The sequence below is a fragment of the Colobus angolensis genome, unplaced genomic scaffold (assembly GCF_000951035.1).
Source record: "Colobus angolensis palliatus isolate OR3802 unplaced genomic scaffold, Cang.pa_1.0 Scaffold52, whole genome shotgun sequence".
NCBI lineage: Eukaryota > Metazoa > Chordata > Mammalia > Primates > Cercopithecidae > Colobus > Colobus angolensis.
The window spans coordinates 4,577,638-4,591,169 of NW_012118710.1; the positions used below are offsets into that span (position 1 = coordinate 4,577,638).

The 13,532-nt window shown below is 41.1% G+C and overlaps 1 protein-coding gene across 1 annotated transcript in view; it reads left to right on the forward strand.

The window, feature by feature from the left end:
• WHSC1L1 (Wolf-Hirschhorn syndrome candidate 1-like 1) overlaps positions 1-13,532 on the forward strand; it is a 144,211-nt gene that overhangs the window by 117,686 nt on the left and 12,993 nt on the right. Inside the window, exons 16-19 of the mRNA XM_011960692.1 lie at positions 1,084-1,240; positions 4,369-4,571; positions 5,539-5,651; positions 6,292-6,561. Coding sequence (XP_011816082.1) covers positions 1,084-1,240; positions 4,369-4,571; positions 5,539-5,651; positions 6,292-6,561 — 743 coding nt within the window. The remainder of the gene's footprint in view (positions 1-1,083; positions 1,241-4,368; positions 4,572-5,538; positions 5,652-6,291; positions 6,562-13,532) is intronic.

Genomic DNA, 13,532 nt, shown 5'->3' on the forward strand with positions numbered 1-13,532 from the left:
ACTACGTTTAATATTTCAGAAAATCTAACAGAATTACACATTTGTACAGAATCAGGCTGCATGAGTTTTTTAAATTTGGCTATGATTTTAACAATTTAATGTGATAATACTAGTTTTGTTATTGGGATCAGAATCTCTGATTAGCAGTTATATATTTCTTTGGTTAATAAAAATTGGCGAAATTGTTACTTTTAAAATGCAGATTTTGGCCAGGCATGGTGGCTCACGCATGTAATCCCAGTGCTTTGGGAGGCTGAGGCAGGAGGATTGCTTGAGGCCAGGAGTTCAAGACCAGCCTGGGCAAGATAGTGACAGCCCGTCTCAAAATATATTCTCTGTATATATAGAGAGAGAATATACACACACACACACACACACACACACAGAGGTTTTTTGGTTGTTGATAAAATACTTGAAATTATGTGGGTTCATGAGGTGGGAAAAGGGAATCCTTGGTGATGAAAAAGATGCAAACCACTGCTGTATAGCCTGTATATCTTCACCAAAAAGTAATGATAACATAATCACCAATTTGAGATTCTATGTTCCTTTTGCTTTTTGTATTCTTTATGGAAAGAAAAAAGTACTGATCAACCTATTGGCTATTTTTTTCTTGCTAATTATATTGTAAAGGAATTTAGTTAACCATGGCACTGGATTAAAATACAACAATGACTTGCTTTCTTTCTTACCTCTGAAGGAGAAAAGAAAGTTGCTACTTAGATGTTTGAAAAACCTCTCAAATCTATTCAGTCAAAAGATTTTATGCTTCAATTTGGTCATATGTTAAGAGTTTAGCTTCTAAACTGCTACCTCAGTAGCCCATAGTTTAAAGGAGTAAAGAGTACATGGATGCTTTTGGTACTACTCAGAAACTCTGAGTTTCTGGCCACTGAAACCCTGAAAAGTAGCTAAATACATTCATTTGCTATTTTAATCCATCACTGTAGATATGACTCAGTCCCTTTGTTATTTTCCCCCAATTTGAATCAGATTTAATGTGCTGAAAAGATAACTTTCTCCTTTTTCTTTCTTTTTCTCTCCCTCTTTTCTCAGTTATTAAGACTGTTTATTTGTTTCAAGGTGGAAGATTGCTCTGCTGTGAATCGTGCCCAGCTTCCTTCCACCCGGAATGCCTGAGCATAGAAATGCCAGAAGGCTGCTGGAATTGTAATGACTGTAAAGCTGGCAAGAAACTACATTACAAGCAGATTGTTTGGGTCAAATTGGGAAATTACAGGCAAGTTTTTCCAAGAACAAAGAGGAAGTATTCAGTCATTGTGCAGACCAGTTTCATACTCTGGATGCAGAGTGACTTGGAGATAGATAGGTAGACAGCATGGACCTACTTAAAAAAAAAAAGAAAAGAAAAGAACCATGTTTTGAGGCTGGATTCTTAAGGGGTTGGGAAGGTTATGTTCCTAATTCATTATTGAATTTCTTTTTCTTTTTCTTTGGGATTGGTTGGTTGGTTGGTTGGTTGTGAGACAAGGTTTAGCTTATCACCAAGGCTGGAGTGCAGTGGTGTGATCTCGGCTCACTGCACCTGCTGGCTCAAGCCATCCTCCCACCTCAGCCCCCAAGTAGCTGGGATTACAGGTGCACACCACCACCCCTGGCTAGTTTTTTGTATTTTTAGTAGAGATGATGTTCTGCCATGTTGCCCAGGCTGGTCTCGAACTCATGAGTCAAGCAATCTGCCCACCTCAGCCTCCCAAAGTGCTGGGATTGCAGGCGCCTGACACTACGCCTGGCTAATTTTTGTAATTTTAGTACAGACGGGATTTCACTATGTTGGCCAGGCTGGTCTTGAACTCCTGACCTCAGCTGATCTGCCCGCCTCAACCTCCCAAAGTGCTGGGATTACAGGTGTGAGCCACCATGTCCGGCTGCAAAATATATTTCTAGAAAATTTCAAACATACTGTAATTTTTTTAGCAAGAGCTATGTTTGTTCTCCCTCTCTCTATATTTTTTTTTTTAATATTTTTGAGACAGTCTTGCTCTGTCGCCAGGCTGGAGTGCAGTGGTGTGATCTTGGCTCACTACAGCCTCTGCCTCCTGGATTCAAGCGATTGTCCTGCCTCAGCCTCCCAAGTAGCTGGGACTATAGGCGCGCACCACCACACCCAGCTAATTTTTGTATTTTTAGTAGAGATGGGGTTTCACCATGTTGGCCAGGATGGTCTCAATCTCTTGACCTCATGATCTGCCCGCCTCAGCCTCCCAAGGTGCTGGGATTATGAGTGTGAGCCACTGCGCCCAGTCTGTTCTCTCTCTTTTACATATGTTACATGTTTAACCATTTAAATTTTAGAACTTCATTTTTAGCTGAGATCTGGGGTATTGAGATCAAACCTCCCCCTGCTTCTTTTTCTTTCTTCTTTTCTTTTTTGAGACGAAGTCTTGCTCTGTCCCAGGTTGGAGTGCAGTGGCACAATCTCGGCTCACTGCAACCTCTGCCTCCCCGGTTCAAGCGGTTCTCCTGCCTCAGCCTCCTGAGTAGCTGGGATTACAGATGCATGCCATGACGCCTGGCTAATCTTTGTATTTTTATTAGAGACGAGGTTTCACCATGTTGGCCAGGCTAGTCTTGAACTCCTGACTTCAAGTGATCTGCCTGCCACAACCTCACCAAGTACTGGGATTACAGGCCTGAGCCACCCAACCCGACCAATACAATGTGTTTTTAATACCTGGAAAGAAACACATCTAATGTTAATAGTGTCAAGGATGAGATTACAAGAAGAGGCATTTTCACTTTTCTGTTATACATTTCTGCATTGTTTTAATTTTTAAAAGAAGTGCATACTGCTTTCATAATTGAAAAATATGTATCTTTCTGGTGTGGAGAAGGGTGCACAGTTTGAAAATTAGTATATTTAAGACATTTTTAGATAAGAAATACCTAAAACAATGTAAGAAGCCTTCAGATCTTCAAATAAACTCCAGTTTTTTAAAAGTTATGAATATGAAAATGTCTTTGACTTATTTTAATACTTAAATTTTAATTACATTACATTTTAAAGAACCCATAACAGTGCTCCAATTAAGTTCACAGTCCAATGAGATTTTATATCTAGGTCAGATTCTTCTTGTATGTTTTGGAAAGACTTCCATCCATGAACTAATTCTTAATGTATTTCTTTCCAATCAGGCCCAGTGGGGCTGCATGAAGCTGTTTATTTTCAATAACTAGTTACTCCAATGTATTGCTTCTTGGGGGAAAATATGAGGACCTGGAACAAACCCAGGCAGAACGTGTGCCTCTTCCTAACTGACGTTAGTGAAGGCAGTAACTGTATACATATTTACCTTAAAGTTGTTTAGAAATAAATACAGCCTGCTTTGAGAATGAACCAAATATCTATCACAGAAAATAGTGGTTTTTGTTTTGTTTACAATTTGAGCATGGATTCTTACCCATGTTTTTAATTCTTAGATGAACAGCAGAGTACCTTTCAGGTAACACTTTATCATCAAGTTCTGCAATATAAATCGGGGAGTGCAATCATGTCATCATTTATCTTCTCAGTAATACAGTTATGTGTTAAAAAATTGTTTTATTAGGCATATGTAAAATAAGAGATTGAAAAAATTTAAGTCTATGTATATTTACTACAAAAGCCCATGAGGTTGGTCTCATTTTTTGACTGTTAGCTTCATCATTTAATTCTTAATTTGTCTGCTTGCTAGAAACTGTCAGATTTCCTCACAGATGGTTTCATTTAGTGACTGCTGTAGTATTCAATTATCGTAGCCTGAAACAGTTATATTTTCATTCTGTCCTCTATTCCATGTTTATTATGATCTAAGATGAATTAGATTCTGAAATACAAAGTGATATAAAACCTAGTACATTTGACCAAGAGGTGTTTGCCCAGGTTGACTACAGACTAAATGCTGATTTGAATGGAAGTGGTCATTCTTTATTACAGTATCAGTTTATTCTCAAAATGATTCCATTGACTACTAGAAATCAACTGTTATACCTTGAAAGATAATCTCAGTATTACGTTTGGGGAGAAACATGACTTCTAGGATTGAAATTAGGTTTGGAATGTCATTGGGTGGTAGGTTCAGTATTATGATATTTTAGAACATATTTTCATGATATGTATTTTATAAATATGAAATATTTTTTCAAAGAAAGTACATCAGGTGATTAGGGCCTAATTTGTTTAGTCTGTGTTCACTATTTCATTAATTACTTAATTTTTTTAATGATGTGCGGTATTTTATGTTCTTAGAATCTGAATGAAAATTGCAAAATACAAAACTTTTTTTCCCTTCTGCCAACCTTGTAAATAGTGGTTTTTTGTTTTGTTTTGTTTTTGCCTTCTTGATCTAAAATTGCTTTCGTTTTCAGATGGTGGCCAGCAGAGATCTGCAACCCCAGGTCTGTGCCACTGAACATCCAGGGTCTTAAACATGACTTGGGGGACTTCCCTGTGTTCTTCTTTGGTTCTCATGACTACTACTGGGTACACCAGGGCAGAGTGTTCCCTTATGTTGAAGGAGACAAAAGCTTTGCTGAGGGGCAGACTAGTATTAACAAGACCTTCAAAAAAGGTAAGCTGGATGATGTTTACAATGACTCAAAACTACAACTCCGGTGTCAGTTTCTCAACATCTCCTCACCTCCCTAATATTTCTGATATTAGAGAATTTTCACTAGGCATTATGATCCTGTGTCCATAAGCTTCCAGTCACATTAGAACCAGGTTTGAAATACATTTCAATATTGTAGACTGTGCTGTGTATTTGAAAGGAATTTCTTCAGTGATCTTTCTATAAACACAGATTATTCTAGGAGTAGTCTTTGTTTTTTTGTTTTTTTTTTAGACAGGGTCTCACTCTGTTGCCCAGGCTGGAATGCAGTGGCATGATCACAGCTCACTGCAGCCTTGAACTCCAGGACTCAAGCTATCCTCTTGCCTCAGCCTCCCAAGTAGCATGGGCTACAGGTGCCTGCCGTCATGCCCAGCTAATTTTTGCATTTTTTATAGAGATGGGGTTTCACCATGTTGCCCGGGCTGGTCTTGAACTCCTGAGTTCAAGCAATCTGCCCACCTCAGCCTTCCAAAGTGCTTGGATTATAGCTATAAGCCACCAAGCCCAGCCTGAGAATAGTCTTTTTAATCAAGTGAAGTTCCTTTGCAACAGAAGAATAGTAAAGACTTCCCATGAAAAGCCTTACAGTTGCTTTTGCAGTGTTTGGCTTTCTGGGAAGGGTAAAATGAATTTAAATCTAGTACAAGGCAAAAAGCTGCTGTTAGGGTCACTTGGAGACCTCTGATCATTGAAGTAGAGCCTCTTCCCTGAGGCAACAGCATGCACAGAGCATAGTGTTCAATTAGTTATATCCTATTTCATTGTTACCCCATCCTGGTGGTAAACAGTAACTTCCAGAAAATAATTTTAAAAAGAAAAATCTCAGGCCAGATGCAAAGCATTGGGAAGGCAGTGTAAAACTACTATCCCATCAATTTTCCTTTGGTTTTTGGTATTTACATACTTTGTATCATCTTATTGGCAGCACTGGAAGAAGCTGCAAAACGTTTCCAGGAATTGAAAGCACAAAGAGAGAGTAAAGAAGCCCTAGAGATTGAAAAAAACTCAAGAAAACCCCCTCCCTACAAACACATCAAAGTAAGTCTTTATCTCTGGCCTAGGATTGCCAAATAAAATAAGAAGCAAAGTAAGTCTTTACTATGAAAGCATTGGTATTTAATAGATGAGATGAAATGCATTACTCTCTAGTAGTTAAAGACCCTTTTTGACTTGTGCAAACTTTTGCTAATTATCACAGTCTTCTGTAAAACAGAGTTCCTGTTGGAAGCGTCAAATGGGAGACATAGCTATTGTGCTGTGAAAATTAGGCCTTTGATAAGTCCTCTCATACCTAGTAGCAACATGTCTTATGTGAAATCCTGTTCTCATTCTACCAGGTTATCCTGCCACCAAATGAGAATATAGGTGTTTACTGCCTTTATTTCAGAGAACCCACAAACAAGCATATTTTCTCTTGTTTTCAGTTATGAAATTTCCATCTAATGAAAGTAGAAATACCCAGGATAAATAAGTGAAAATTCATGTGAGGCTTTGATATTTTTGTCAACTAAATGACAAAAGAGATGGTTATTCATTTCAGCTTACTCATCAGGAAAGATAAAGAACCTTTCTTGGAGTAGCACCACGAGGCAGTAGCATGGATATTTTAGATGTTCCTGTTCACATTGCCAGATGACTTACCTGCTGCCTCCCTCTTGCTTGTTACTTTGTTTTCTAGGCTAACAAAGTAATAGGAAAGGTGCAGATCCAGGTTGCTGACCTGTCAGAGATTCCCCGCTGTAACTGCAAGCCAGCTGATGAAAACCCTTGTGGCTTGGAATCGGAGTGCCTGAACAGAATGTTGCAGTACGAATGCCACCCGCAGGTGTGCCCAGCTGGAGATCGTTGTCAGAACCAGTGCTTTACAAAGAGACTGTACCCTGATGCAGAGATCATCAAAACAGAGCGGAGAGGCTGGGGCCTCAGGACCAAAAGGAGCATTAAGAAGGTAGCATGGGATGGTGGTGCGGGGTGGAAGAAATTAGAACCTGGGCTTTTTAGGAATGCTTCAGTAGGGAATAGTTCTAGGGATAAAATAAACAGGGATTTATGGTAGAATTTTAAAACTTCCCATGTTGAAAGTTTGGTACTTCTTGAGCAAAGAAGAGTAGTAGGAAGAAGGTGGTGATAAAATGTACTTAAACTTTGAGTGTCCAGTGGCTAGTCATAAAAAGGAGAGAGGGGACACTGGTAATTTCTATGTGAAATAGTTTTTACTTGTTTTTTTATTATTTTACTTTTATTTTCTTTTACAGACAGGGTCCCCATTCTGTTACCCATGTTGGAGTACAGTGGCATGTTCATAGTTCACTCAAGCCTTGAACTCCTGGGCTCAAGAGATCCTCCCACTTCAGCCTTCCAAGTAGCTGGGTAGGGTCTCACTATATTGCTCAGGCTGGTCTCAAACTCCTGGACTCAAGTGATTCTCCTGCCTTGGCCCCCGCAAAGTGCTGGGATTGTAAGCATGAGCCATTGTGTCCAACCTAAAATTACTCTTGACATTTTTCTACCTTTTGAAAAAAATTGGCTGGGCGCAGTGGCTCACACCTGTAATCCCAGCACTTTTGGAGGCCAAGGAGGGCAGATCACGAGGTCAGGATATTGAGACCATCCTGGCTAACACGGTGGAACCCCATCTCCACTAAAAATACAAAACAATAGCCGGGCGTGGTGGCGGGTGCCTGTAGTCCCAGCTACTCAGGAGGCTGAGGCAGGAGAATGGCGTGAACCCGGGAGGTGGAGCTTGCAGTGAGTTGAGATTGCGCCACCGCACTCCAGCCTGGGCAACAGAGTGAGACTCCATCTCAAAAAAAAAAAAAAAAAATCAAGTTTGTAATTTAAAAATACCATCTAATATAGTAAAGAAAAGTCATACAATACGATCAATACAATACAAAAAAGATAGCAGAGTGAAATTCTTCCTTCATCCCTTCAATTCTTCATCTCATCAGAGATAACCATTGTTAATAGTTTGATAGGTAGCCTTTATAACTCTTTCTATATAGTTATAAACATACATAAAAATACATGGGTTTTTTTAGGGTTTTCTAAACATAAATATCTGACATTTTCTTCCCATTCACACACTATATTATAAATACATTTGTGGCAGTACATATAGATTTTACTTCATTCTTTTTAACAGTCTCCTTTTAGTCATAGTAAAATGTACCATATTTATTTAACCTATTTCCCAGTAAGTAAATAATTAATTTAACCTATTCCCAATAAATAAATAGATAAATATTTTTAAATTCCATAATGAATGTTCTTGGTCATCCACCTTTGTGCACCTATTTCTGTAGGTCAGATTGCTTGAAGTGAAATTCAGTTATTCGGGACAAGTGTATTAAGCTGCTTCCTATGTGGCAAGTACTATTCTCGGCACTTGGAAAACAATAGTGAGCAAGACACATGAAACCCTTACCTTAGTGGATCTGCTTGAGGAGACAGATAATAAACATGCCGAGTGCCACTAACTGCTGTGAATAAAAATAAAGCTGGAAAAGGGGCTAGCTGGTGACAGGGATTGCCTTTTTCAATTGATTGGCTCAGGGAGGCCTGAGGAGGCGCCGTTTGCCCTGTGTGTAGTGGAAAGCCATGCAGGTGTGTGCAGGAGAAGAGCACATCAGACTGGAGGCAGGCAGCTGTAAAGGCTGCAGTGTGCTCCAGGAACAGCAAGGAAGTTCTGGGCCTGGGGAGGAGCCACAGGAGAGGAGAAAGAGGAGCTGCAGTGAGAAGAGCCGCCACCAGCTAGATAGGATGGGGCCTTACTGGCCATATTGGCCATGGGATGGGGAACATCTGGAGGATTTTACTAGGGAGTGACTTGATCTGATTTGATGTATTAGTTTTCTATTGCCACATACAAATGTTACCACAAAGTTAGCAAATTAAGACATAACACGCATTTTTTTTTTTTTTTTTGGCGGAGTCTCACTCTGTCGACCAGACTGGAGTGCAGTGGCCAGATCTCAGCTCACCGCAAGCTCCGCCTCCCGGGTTCACGCCATTCTCCTGCCTCAGCCTCCGGAGTAGCTGGGACTACAGGCGCCCGCCACCTCGCCCGGCTAGTTTTTGTATTTTTAGTAGAGACGGGGTTTCACCGTGTTAGCCAGGAGGGTCTCGATCTCCTGACCTCGTGATCCGCCCGTCTCGGCCTCCCAAAGTGCTGGGATTACAGGCTTGAGCCACCGCGCCCGGCATAACACGCATTTTATTATCTCACAGTTAATATGGGTCAGGAGTCCAGGCAATCCTTAGCTGGGTCCTCTACTGAGGGCCTCACCAGGCAGCAATCAAGGTGCCAGCTGGGGCTGGGTTCTTCTCTGTGGCTTGACTAGGGAAGGATCTGCTTCCCTCTTTGCCTGCTTGTTGGCAGAACTCCGTTCTCTAGCTATGGGGTGAGAGACTCCGGTTGTTTTTGTTTTGGGGAGTGTGTGTGTGTTTGTTTGTTTGTTTTGCCGTTGGCCAGGAGCTGCTTTCAGCTTCTAGAGGCTGCCCACAGTTCCTTGCCACATGGGATTCCCAGCATAGCCACTTGCTTCCTTACAGCCAGCAGGGGTGAGAGGCACTACAGGAAGATGGACACTAAAGTCTTATGTCATAAACTCACATAATCACCCATCGCCCATGCCATATTCTGTTGGTTAGAAGCTAATCACAGGTCCTGCTCACACGCAACAAGGGGAGGAGGCGACACAATGGCATGAACACCAGCAGGCAGGCATCACAGGGGCCACCTTGAGAGTCTGTCTGCCACACTTGGGTTTCGGAAGGATAACTGTGGCTGTGGTATGGAGAACATACGATAGGGAGGAAAGAGCGATCAAGGGAGACCATTAGAGTCGCCCAGGAGAAAGACCATGGTGATGTGGAACCACTGGGGTTGTAGTTGAGCCAGGAGAGAAGTGGTTGGATTTCTGACATTTTGAAGGTAGAGCCAACAGGATTTGCTGATGTATTGGATATGTGGACTGGGCTGCTTGGTCCAAGGCCAACCACATCTAAAATGTCATCGTATAATGCAAAATGTTTTATATTACTTTAGTGCCATGTATATCATATATACACATTTTTGCCTATGATTTCATGGGAGTTTATGGGGCCATCCTGAAATCCATCCACTTTAATATTGTGTTAACACCTTTTAATAGTAGTTGCACTTATTCTGAAATGTGTTGTAAGATAACTTATTAAACAATCTTGATTTTCCTGCTCTTTAGCACTTGAGAGTTTGCTGATGTAAGACAATTGGTCTTTTACAAAATAGCTAGAAATATACAATCATTGAAAAGTGTAATCAGAAAGACATTATAGCAACATGAAAAAGATATTCGGTGTATTTACAGGAAAGAAGTCCAATATGAAATGGAATGTACACAGTCAGGTCCCCTTCTTTCTCCACAGAACAGATTCCTGAAAATGTGTGCCAAACTAGGGACTTCTTGTTATGAAGTTGTTTCTTTCTCAGAAAAAATGTTAAGGTATTAAATATTGAATTACAGCCTTTTTGCTGCAGTCTTTAAGGACAGATCTGTAGCATTTTTTAAGTTAATGAATTTGTTACAATTTTTGTTCACAATTGAATTCACAGTTAATGGTTTTTAAGTCTAGTAAGCAACTCTTTGAGGCTAAAGATCTGTCTCTTAGAGCATCTGAAATATTTCCATCTTTATTTACAGTGGCATCAAGTTTATGAGACTTGCTCTCATATTTGATATCAGCACTTAATTTTTCTCTGTTTACTAATTTTCATAGACTGATTAAAGTGTAAACCATAATAAATCATGATCAAGCTTTTAAATTCACAAAACTATTTCTTCAAATGAAATCTTACCTTGAATCCCAATGTGTGAAAAAAGAAGTAGTAGAGCTGATTTGGTTGAAATTCTCCTCTATAGGTTTCCACTAAAGAAAATTTGCCCTAGGCTGGGCAGAGTGCCTCACACCTGTAATCCCAACACTTTGGGAGGTCGAGGCAGGTGGATCATTTGAGGTTAGCAGTTCGAGACCAGTCTGACCAACATAGTGAAACCCCATCTCTACTAAAAATATAAAATTAGCTGGGCGTGGTGATGCACACCTGTAATCTAGCTACTTGGGAGGCTGAGGCAGGAGAATCGCTTGAATTCAGGAGGTGGAGGTTGCAGTGACCTGAGATCATACCATTGCACTCCAGCCTGGGCAACAAGAATGAAACCCCATCTCCAAAAAGAAAATTTGCCCTAACATCATTAGGTATAGTAACAGTAGGTAGCAATGCAGCCAAGATGGCAGTACAATCTTCTGCTACCCTTTGATATCATATCATAGTGCAAAATGTTGTTCATCGGCTGATAACAGAGTCCAAACTGGATACAGGAAAAGCCATTTGAGGCTGACAGTGTATGTAATAGACGAATGTGCAGAACAGTCCCATGTCCTTTGTGAGAAAGGACTAGAAGGAAAAAGTGAAGGAAATTAACTGTCTATGGTGCTGCATTTACAGATCAATTTTGTTTTTATTTCCTTGAAACAGAGTCTTGCCCTGTCACCCAGGCTGGAGTGCAGTGGTGCAGTCACATCTCGCTGCAGCTTTGAACTCTCGGGTTCAAGTGATCCTCCTGCCTCAGCCTCCCAAGTAGTTGGGACCACAGCCATGCACCACCACACCTCGCTGATATTTTTTATTTTTTGTAGAAATGGGGTCTCACTGTGTTGCCCAGGCTGATCTCAAACTCCTGGCTCAAGCAGTCCTCCTGCCTCAGCCTCCCAAAGTGCTAGGATTACAGGCATGAGCCACCACACCTGGCCTGTTTTTCTTTTTCTAACTGAATTCCGTGTCATAGCTTATACAGTAGATAAAAACAGGAGAGGGAAAAAGCCAGCGGTCACCTTTGGTAGTGACTGCTCCGCAGCTGAAACATGCAGCTCCGTGAAGCAGAGCGGTGCTTCTCACTAAGCTCACTCACCACATGCCACCAAAGAAAGAGTCAGGGAGGTTAGGGCCCTTCTAGTTTAACCATTCTTTTCTTTTCTCTTACTATAATCTATTTTTATCAATAGACAAAGATTAAATATTTTAAAGACCATTGGCTTATGTTCTTAATGATTTTCCACAATCAGAAAACGTGATGCAGTACTTCTCTTCAGATAGTGACTACCAATAGTTCTGTGATACTAAGAGCTATAAGAAGAGCTAGTGAAAATTTGTGGGGTGGAGGGAGAATAAGACAGAAATCTGATAAAATAAGCCAATATATTTTTGTTTTTCAAGATATTTATTTTCCTCTAAAATATATTAGTAAGACTGGTAAGTCCTTATAGAGAATGTTGATCTAGACTGAATCAGCAATGCTTTTGAAGTGAAAAGGTTAATGATTATGTAATTATAAACACAAAATGTTGAATGTATAATATTTGCTCTTATTTTAAAAGGAGCTTATCACTGTATGCCTGTTAGAACAGCTAAAATGATAAATAGTGGCAATACCAGATGCAGGCAGGACGTGGAGAAAGTGGATCTCATGAACTGCTGGTGGGAGCATATGACGGTACAGCAACTCTGGACAGTAGTTTGGCAGTTTCCTGAATAAGGAAACATACACTCACCATATGGTGCAGCAGACACACTCCTGGCCCTTTATCCAGGAAGATGAAAATCTATGTCCACACAAAAATTTTCACCAGAATGTTCATAGCAGCTTTATTTGTAAAGCCAAAATCTGGAAACAATCCAGATGTTCCTCTATGGGTGAATGGCTAAACAAATGGCAGAAACACTACTCAGAGATTTAAAAAGAACAACCTGTTGATATACTCAGCACCTTGGGTAGATCTCAAGGGAATCTGCCTGAGTTTTTTCTTTAAAGCCAACCTCAAAAGGTTCTGTATTGTATCATTCAATTATAAAACATTCCTTTTTTTTGTTTTTTTGGTTTTTTTGAGATAGTCTTACTCTGTCACCCAGGCTGGAGTGCAGTGGCACGATCTCGGCTCACTGCAGCCTCTGCCTCCTGAGTTTCAGCAGTTCTCCAGCCTCAGCTTCCTGGGTAGCTGGGATTACAGGCTTGAGCCACCGCGCCCGGCATAACACGCATTTTATTATCTCACAGTTAATATGGGTCAGGAGTCCAGGCAATCCTTAGCTGGGTCCTCTACTGAGGGCCTCACCAGGCAGCAATCAAGGTGCCAGCTGGGGCTGGGTTCTTCTCTGTGGCTTGACTAGGGAAGGATCTGCTTCCCTCTTTGCCTGCTTGTTGGCAGAACTCCGTTCTCTAGCTATGGGGTGAGAGACTCCGGTTGTTTTTGTTTTGGGGAGTGTGTGTGTGTTTGTTTGTTTGTTTTGCCGTTGGCCAGGAGCTGCTTTCAGCTTCTAGAGGCTGCCCACAGTTCCTTGCCACATGGGATTCCCAGCATAGCCACTTGCTTCCTTACAGCCAGCAGGGGTGAGAGGCACTACAGGAAGATGGACACTAAAGTCTTATGTCATAAACTCACATAATCACCCATCGCCCATGCCATATTCTGTTGGTTAGAAGCTAATCACAGGTCCTGCTCACACGCAACAAGGGGAGGAGGCGACACAATGGCATGAACACCAGCAGGCAGGCATCACAGGGGCCACCTTGAGAGTCTGTCTGCCACACTTGGGTTTCGGAAGGATAACTGTGGCTGTGGTATGGAGAACATACGATAGGGAGGAAAGAGCGATCAAGGGAGACCATTAGAGTCGCCCAGGAGAAAGACCATGGTGATGTGGAACCACTGGGGTTGTAGTTGAGCCAGGAGAGAAGTGGTTGGATTTCTGACATTTTGAAGGTAGAGCCAACAGGATTTGCTGATGTATTGGATATGTGGACTGGGCTGCTTGGTCCAAGGCCAACCACATCTAAAATGTCATCGTATAATGCAAAATGTTTTATATTACTTTAGTGC